Genomic DNA, 9,476 nt, shown 5'->3' on the forward strand with positions numbered 1-9,476 from the left:
ACTCAATACTGAAATGATATCCAAATCCTAAAATATCTGGAAAAAGAAAGGACGCAGGCCTCCTCCAAGTGTATTGAGTCATTTGTGTTGAATTTGGTGCACTTTTGGTCAATTCTGGGTTTAAAACTTCTAAACTTCCTACATAATTATTATTTTTGTAGTCAGTAAAATAGTAGTTTGTGTGTGATTAAGTCCTTTATTGTTTGTTATAGCTCATTTATATTGTGTGATGTTTTGGAAATAAATTACCTTTAAATAGCCAAAGTAGGCTAGATCAAGATCAGTGTTCAAATTACTGCATGCCAATCACGTAATGCTATGCAGAAGAGCCTAATCTTTAGGCCATCTGATGTAGGATACCCTAGGCCTTCCTGTGTTTATGGGATTTCTTTGACAGTTGCAAAGGGAAAAAAGTGAAGATAGTCTTCTTTGCTCCCAGTGTTATTTATATATAAGTAAGTTTCAACCACTCTTTGGGTCTTACACCACTATTACATTACATTACATTACATTACATTACATTTGGCTGACGCATTTTTAACCAAAGCGACTTAAACCATGGTAACAGTTAAGTTTTAAAGCAATTCTCTCAACAATTTTAGGACAATTTAAAAACGGTAGAGTACAGTAAGAATAGTGCATCAGTGAGTGCTGTTTTTAAACAGTTGAGTGTCAGTTCAAGATGGGTGGTAAGTGCTAGGATCAGCAAGACTTGTTGTAAGTGGTGCTATGAAAGGAGATGTTCTCTAAAGAGCTGGGTCTTCAGGAGTTTTTTGAAAATGGAGAGGGATGACCCAGCCCTTGAAGAAACTGGCAGTGTGTTCCACCAACGAGGAACAACAGATGAGAAAAGTTTGGATTGGCCTGAGCGTATCTGTTGCAATATCTGTGTGCATTCCTATTAGGTCTATTTCTTTGATAGTCAACATCATTTGCTACCACATAACAAATACCAAATAACAATACAAAAGTTTCTTACAAACTTTCCTGCATACTTCTTAAATGTGCTGCTGTCAGATGGGTGTCCTAAAGACATAACTAGATCTTGAGCATCTATTACCAGTGTTGAATGAGCAGTTTTTGCAGTGATCACTACTGGACATTCCACATTGCTAGACAGCACTTGAGTGAGGATAGACTTATTTCCACTTCACAAATAACCATCGCTATCTGCAATAGCTACAGTACAGGGACAATAATCAGTTCATAGCTGAGGATTTGTTCTAGGTCCACTTCCCTTTCAGCATCATATGCAGTAATGATGCACTGGAGAATGTTTCTTTTTGTTGCATTAAAGGATATCTTGTCTATTTTTTTGCAAATAATGCAATCTCCATAGCACTCTTCAGCAACCCTCAAATATGCCCACTCTTCCATTTTTTGTATGGCTGGAATTTGAATGATAGGAAAGAGCACCAGTGAGATGTTTTAACTAGGCAAGCACAGTCGCCTTTACAGTACAAAAAAAATACAGTGTAAATCCTCTGTAAAGACTGACAACTGTTTATAATAGTTAGTGACAAAGTACTTTCTACAGAAAAATGAGCAGTCACCTACTACTCTATCAATTTATTATCAAGGAATCTATTTTGCTTCTAAACGTCATACTGAATTTTAGCTATTATTTCAATTTATATTTTAATTTTAGCTTATTTTAATTTGCTACTTGAGGGTCATTGGGGTAATTCCTGTCCTGTCCTACAACATATCTGATATAAAGAGTATATTAATGCCTTATTTTTTGCAATTCCTATATGATATCTGATGGCAAAACCAAAAAGTGAATTATGCTAATTATGCTAATTAGCAAGCTTACAACTCAAAATTGAGCTTGGTAAACAAAATATTTGAATTCAGCACCCTCAAATTGTAATTGTGTGAAATAGCCCCTTTACCGACTTTTCCTCAAATTTGCCAACAGGACTTTTTCTGAACGTTTGTTAGCTATCTGCTCTCCCTCTAATATGTTCACTGGAAACTGAGAGGATGGACCCTGCATGATAGTAACTTAACCAGCAGGTGGCAGATGTAAGCCCTCGCATTGGGAGCGCCCCCTCCCATATCGGACAATGGAACTCTGAGCAGGGAAGACCGCGGGTTAGGGAGTGGGCATCTCGGCAGCAACACTTGAGATCGGTCAATGCCATCCGCAAAAGAAACATGGATGAATGACCAGCTACGGGGAACTAGTGATGTTGCTGTAAGAATGCCACCCCAGTACACTTCTCGCTTCTTCTCACTTTTTCTGGTCTTCTGCAACGTTTTGGGGACACTAGCGAAATCCCTACCGGACCAGACAGCAGTTGGTGAGTTGTTCAGCTTTGAGATTTGACTCCGCTTCGTTTTAAGGTTGCAGCATTAGTCTGGAATGTGATATAATCTCCTGCGGGGCGACGACTTTATTTTCTTCTCATATGCAGGCTCGGACAGAAGCGGATGGGTTGCGTGAGATAATTATGTAACCGTTGCATTTATGCTGCCTATAATTTAATACGCACGAATGAACTGAGGCTGTCTTGTGGCTTACTACAATTATCTGCATATCTGAAGAAGAGTTTGAAAACAAAGGGATCCTATTCGGACTTACCTCCGAGTTGACTACACTAGTAAGTCTTAGGCTATGGTATTGGTTCAACATTAAGTAGCACACTGAATGCGAAGTAGAGCATTCTGGAGTTTTATAGTTTGTAGCTTTTGTTGAGCGCTGGATCGCCCATATCACTACTAGTTGGGTTAAACTTCAAATCCAGTCATGGGAGCGGAAGCCTATCATTAGGCTTCAACATTAGCCTACTTAGTTAGCCAGCGTTGCTTATTATATTAGGCCTGAAGCTGTCATACCTCACAAAGACATATTACAAATATGTTGCATGCATGTCAATAAATGTAACACGTATTAGATCTATGTTTCTTTATTTACGGTTGCACTGACTGGTAGCCTTCCTCATCATGGACCACTACTTGTGACAGTTGCTTGGCTCAGGACCTAGCTTAATTAATTCATGAGGAACAAACAGCAACATTTATGTCAGAACGTAAACAATACACTGGTGCATGGCTCACACCCACGCAGAAATACTGACCGACTGTTTTGCAATTCAACCTAGTATTATATTCTTGCCTTCGTTTATGTAGATTTTAATCAAACTGACACCACAATCCTGAAGGGCCATAATAGCAAAGACAGGAGTTTGGAGAGGTTTCAGCAGACTTATGCCAGAATTGTAGGGAGACCACCTGCCATTGTCATTTTTGTTATCTGATGTGTGGTGCCCTATAGGCCTATAGTTGTAACTGTATATCACCCATCTGGGTATATTTCAACATTTGGTGCACTCAGAGACTGGAAGAGTTTTTGCCGCCCGTCTTGGCGACAGGGCATCTTGAGTCCACTCAGCGGCTTAAGAAAGACATGATCCTGATCCATATTTCATTAGCTAAGCTGCCTCCTCCCTCTGTTTCTCTGGGAGAGATGATGCACACTTTGCGTCGATAAGTCCATCATATATTTTAAAGGAAGTGTTGAACTTGACTACTCTTTGCCTTTGATTTACATATCCATCCATCCATAGTCTCCTACCCTGAATATGAACACTTAAACTACACTATAGCTTCCCAGCGAGTCATTTGGTCTGTGGCTTCCACTGATCTCAAACTCTTGTCTTTGACATTGCTTTGAACCAACCATGGCCAGTGTGCATTGGAGCTCGCTGCTCAGGGAACCAATGAGCTTCAGTCTCCTCCTGCACTGCACTGGAGATTTCCCTTCTTCCATAAACCACAGCATACCACACCTCAGAGTTTATGACCCCAATCTCACTTCCTTAGAGACCACCCCCTCCCCTCCAGAATCTGACAGAGAGAGTGAGGGAGTGTGTGTGTGTGTGTGTGTGAGAGAGAGAGAGAGAGAGAGAGGGACACCACACACACCAGTTTATATGTATAAATCTATTGTATGTTCTGTATTGTATTGTTTGATGTCCTGCTTTGGCAATGCAAAGAAATATTTGTCATGCCAATAAAGCTACCTTGAATTGAATTGAATTGAATTGAATTGAGAGAGAGAAGGGGGGGGGTGAGGTGGAGAGATTGTGTGAAAGAGAGTGAGAAATCAAGGAAAAGCTGAACTCAGTCATGTGTATTCACTAAGAATAGCGCCCGGCTTATGGAAGTGTGGAAGCGTGCGGTTATTTTCTTCTTACTGCTCTTGCGTAATTCCCCTCAGAAGCGGAGCAGGAGTTCTCAAGCGGTCTCTGCAGCATGTGTGTGTGTGTGTGTGTGTGTGTGTGTGTGTGTGTGTGTGTGTGTGACAGAGAAAAGGCTGGGGGAAGTCAACACAACCTCAATGGGTAGGAGTACGAGGAGATCACTAGACGAGGACGAAGAGGTTCTGACTGGGATCCGACTTGACCCTGAGGTCAGCCTGGCCCAGAGAACAGCTGTTGGTTCTGATAGTGATGTCATCGTCAGATCAGAGCCAGGCCCAGTCCAGATCCTGCTGCTGTCAGGCGAGGAGGGAGCCATGCTGTCAATCAAGTGCTCAATGTCAATAATGAAGTGTCTCGTGAAGAATGATTTCAGGCATGACATGAGAGAGAGAGAGAGAGGAAGGGAGAGAAAGTAAGGACAGACAAAAAGAGAGGGCACAGTAAGTCAGCTCCCTGCTGTATTACTCCATTTTAATGGGTTCCAGTTGCTCTCTCTCTCTCTCTCTCTCTCTCATCATATCACATCAGTAATCATCTCCATTAATGGATGATTGTGGGAAATTAATTTGCCCTGTGAGAGGGAAGCCTCGTGTAGGGGTGGATTGGTGGGGGTGTGTTGGGTGATGGGTTTGTGGGGGTGGGTTGGGTGGGGGGTTGGTGGGGCTGTGTTGGGTGGTGGTGGCGGCTGCTTCTGGTCCTTGCTCCGTGTTTGATGTTGTTATTCAGCAGAGCATGTCATTATGCAACTACAGCCCTGCCCTGCATTTCTCACTGTGCTTCTCAGCTAAGTGAAAGTTAGTATGGGATTGGACTACAGTCATGATGCTGTTTCTCTCTCTAAGGCACAGTTCTGAGTTTTAAGTTTGGATTTGTTTGGTTCAGGACAACAGTGTATTGCCTTGAACTGCAGACTGTAGTGTTTTCAAATGTGGTCCCTCAGAAAGTGTGTGATTGCTCTGAATTCCTTTTGGAGGAGTACTAATTGCATCACATGTGATCATCATGCCAGTGCTATATGTTTGAATGACCAATGGTGTGTGTAATTGGTGAAGGCATGCATCTGAACACAACATCTCTTTGGTAGTCATTAGCATACGTTGAGACCATAACTCAGAAATGCTCTGATAATTGCCAACAGAAGGTCTCTCCTGTGAGTTTCACTTTTGAGTCCCTGTTTTGTTGCATATGCTCTTGGCTTACCAGTGTGGGGGATTTTCCTCCCTCTTGTTCAGATGTACAAGCATGTGCAGTGAGATTTAGCATGGTAAATCAGGCAACGTTTCTGATGGGTTCAGTTAGAGACTGCTTCTGCTCTACTCCACTCTAGCATCCCTGTGGGAGTCTGGACAGATTAGTTTTGACCTTTGAACTCTTAACACTTCGCTTGCCTCTGCCCCATACTCATCATTTTCATCAGACTTTCAGCGGGTGTTCTTAGTGGATCATCTGAAACAGCAGGTTGCTAACAACACCAAGGCCATGGCTTTGATCTCCAGGGAACAACACACAAAATAAATAAATGAACCCCATACCTGTCCATTAGTCCCTATGAAGATATCTAATGGGCAAAGGAAGGAGAGTAGGGCTGCACAATTATCGCAATCGTAATCGCAATATGAACCTACCAGTGTTTCCCATACATTGACTTATTTGTGGTGGCCCACCACAATATCAACATTGACCACCACACAATGATTTTTTATGTTGTACTAATTTATATGGGATGAAATCCTTTCTTTTTATCTCTCTCTCTCTAATTAAGTTATGTGCAAGCATATAAGAAGCAGTATCCCTACACTAACATTAGAATATTGTTGGGTTGTTGAGGTTAGCACACTATAACGTTACAGCTATTTGTCAATATCGTCTTGTCGTGCAAGGCAAGTATAACTATAGGCTATTGATTTTATTGACTCTGACACAGAATGTTTCCTCAACACCCCCCCCCTTCACCTACCACCACAAATACAATGAAATTCTGTGGGAATCACTGCCTACGCTATTACCTAATTGCAAAAGCTACAAATAATCGTGCACAGTTAATTCTGTTACATTTCCCACTGACTGTGCCACTTCTGGTTGGTGGGTGTGCCTAGTGCTTGAGGGGCACATCAATTCTGATTGGTGAGCTTCACAGTCCATCAGGGGTGCTGTGCACTGGCAGTGCTCACCAGTCAGGAGTGGCACAAATTAAAGAGACATTTGGAATATTGAACTGAATCAGATCAATCACATTCAAAAATCATTTAGCAAATTGCAGCCCTAAAGGAGAGTGTAGCTCACTTCTATGGCCCCAAGACCACTGTCACAAGCCTCTCTTTCGGATGTGTGAGGTCTTTCACTCTCTCTCTCTCTCTCTCTCTCTCTCTCTCTCTCTCTCTGACTTTGTGTTCTGCTTCCTGTCCATCCTTGATGAAGTCATATTAGCTGTGGTTACTGTCGTCTGGCCACAGAGCATATTCTGAATGTGTCTGTGGTCACTTCTCGTGTGGTCATGTGATTTCCCTGTACAGCACTAGGACTGAATGTTATTCCCTCTCCTTTCTAGACACTGCACACTTCATACACACACACACACACACACACACACACACACACACACACACACACACACACACACACTCATTTCTTCCCCCACAAACGTACACACACACACATACAGTACACACTTTTTTCCCACCCACACAAAACAGTCTACACTGTCCGCACATGCATACATGGTTCATGCACTTAGCTTACACTACAACAACACACTACAACCTGCTGAATGCATTACACAGCACACACAAGCATGTACTGTACTCAAAATGAGCACGTACACTGTTTCCCACCCACACAGTGAGTGTACTGCATGCACACTATTACAGTAATTCACATGCACTCTTCACTTGTAGTCCGCTTAACATGTTCCACTCCACATTCTCCCATCATAACACTGTGTGGCTTTGACCAGGAATCTCCATTAAGCAGAGAGGCTGGGTTACTGTTCGTCCCTGCTTGAGTCCAGTGCCTGAACCTCACATGCTTCTGCTTAAGTTAGACATCTATTCTTGACTTCTTAACACTTCTTTTTCATTCCTCTCCCTCTGTTTACTATGTTTTCAATATGGTTTTATTTTTAGTTTCATAGTTTGATATGGTATGTAATGAGAGGAGAGTTATACAAGTAGCCATAGTCGTGGTCAGCAGCAGGGTGAAATGCGGTTATCTCTGGTGTTTGTGTGCGTGCGTGACACGCGCATGACTGTCCTAATCAGGATGACACCCTCCGCCGGTGCCCCCTGCGCTCGGACAAAGGGATGCTGGGATACTGGCAGGTTGGACACTAATGTGAGCTGACCAGTGAGGATTTACTGAACCCCTCCAAACGTCTACCCCCACCCCTCACATATTCACCCACACACACATGAACACACACATACACACACACACACCCTTACACATGCACATCACTGCCTGTGGGCAGGTGAACCCCCCTTGTTCTCCCTCTCTTTGGCTCTCTCTTGTACTCCATGTGTGGACATCTGTGTGTGGTTTTTTTCCCTGTGTGTGTGTATGTACCATAGAGTGTGTATGTGTGTGTGTATGCACCATAGAGTGTGTATGTGTGTGTGTATGTACCATAGAGTGTGTATGTGTGTGTGTATGTACCATAGAGTGTGTATGTGTGTGTGCCAGTGTGTGTCGTCTGTGCCGTCTGCCTCTTTCTCTCTGAAAGAAAAACATAGGACACCTCATGGCTCACTGAGATGCCAGCTTCTATCAGATACTCTTCTCCACATACACACATACACATAGTCACACACACACACACAAACACACACACACACACACACACACACACACACACACACACACACACACACACACACACATACACACATTGCTCATTCAGATTCACAATGGTAGATTTACAAAGGCCTCCCTCATTGTTGTCCTTTGGCTCCAGAGGGACAGCTTTGATTCGCTCCACAAAAGCTGCCGTCACTGGAAGTGCATATCTGATTCAGTGGGCGTCATCTGCGGCTTTTGTTCATAGCGTCCGCTGCCTTCTCAGAACAAGACTGTCAGTGGCTCTCCAGTGAAGTCAAACACAGGTTATTATTTAATTAATGCCGTAAGTTAATCAAGACCTATTAATTAAGTCCACTGAGTTAGGAACAGAAGGTACTGGCTGTGTCATATTGCTGCTTCAGTGGGTTGATATAGTGTGTGTATGTTTAAATGTGAGATAGACAGAGAGTCATTGTGGTGCGCAGTGGTCATTAGTTTGCCTAGTCATTAGTATGTTTGTCAGTAGTGTGCCAGTACAGGTTACAGGTTATACAGGTCTTCTCTTTAGCGGAGTTTGGCAGCTGGGCTGTGTGTGGGGTGATTAATGCATGTAGGTTGTGCAGGGGGACGGTGTATAGCATACTGTATGTGTATGTGTATGACCTTTAATCGAGTCTTTGCCTCTCAGGCATACTCATTGCTCCTCAGTGAGAGTGTAGACCAAAACGTACATGCTAGTGACCACACATAGTATTATACCCGGCAGCACAAATGTATTGAGAGTTGCAATATGGTATAGCCTATTGCTTCTAATTGCATATTATTCATTTTTACATGCTTTTCTTACAATAGATGTGATACAACATCTATTAACTTAAACAGGTGAATTCTGATTACACCTACAGTATGTATGGTGTTCATGTTATCACTATAGGTGACTGTGCTCTTTGGGATGCAAACCAGTGACCTTGGTGTTTTAAATGGAGACACAGGAGCTGCTAGTGCATACTTTCAGTTTTTGTCTCCCTAGCCTCACATTTACTGATGACACCACATCTATTTTGGGTAGAGACAGCAAACATGCCCCAGGAGATAAGCAAGGCAGTTTGTCACAGAAGCACCAAAACCTCACCGGCCTCTTAGCCTTACAGTGCCCCCTCGTTTAATTCGGCCTCTCACACTAGAGTCCAGCTAGAAGCTCTCACATGGTTTTGTATTTCTGGAGAAGTCATTTGTCTGCTGTTATTTATTATTTTCAAGCAAAGTGCCAGTAGAGAGCATTTTATTGGCACCCACAGCACGGCACGCCTCAGCTCAGCGTGGCTGTCAGAGGTCATGACAGGTCAGTGGTGTACAGAGCAGTGCAGGGAGGACGTCCAGTAGCACAGCTCATTTACAAAGTGCTGTTTGTCCCCCCTCTTCCAGGCCAGCGCAGACAGATTTACTGGAGGTGGCCTCCGCACCGTCCACTGTCTTTTATCCATTACTCAGTCC

General features: G+C 43.1%; 1 protein-coding gene across 1 annotated transcript in view; it reads left to right on the forward strand.

Moving 5' to 3' along the window:
- The first annotated feature begins 2,090 nt into the window (after positions 1–2,090).
- Positions 2,091–9,476, forward strand: part of fam171a2a (family with sequence similarity 171 member A2a) — a 50,062-nt gene continuing 42,676 nt past the window's right edge. Inside the window, exon 1 of the mRNA XM_076265902.1 lies at positions 2,091–2,306. Within this exon, the coding sequence (XP_076122017.1) occupies positions 2,141–2,306 (166 nt within the window). The 5' untranslated portion in view covers positions 2,091–2,140. The remainder of the gene's footprint in view (positions 2,307–9,476) is intronic.

Source organism: Alosa pseudoharengus, unplaced genomic scaffold (genome assembly GCF_046254945.1).
Source record: "Alosa pseudoharengus isolate Yale_2024_CS ecotype anadromous, Long Island Sound unplaced genomic scaffold, YU_APseudo_1.1 YU_APseudo_1.1_scf_4, whole genome shotgun sequence".
Taxonomy (NCBI): Eukaryota; Metazoa; Chordata; class Actinopteri; order Clupeiformes; family Clupeidae; genus Alosa; species Alosa pseudoharengus.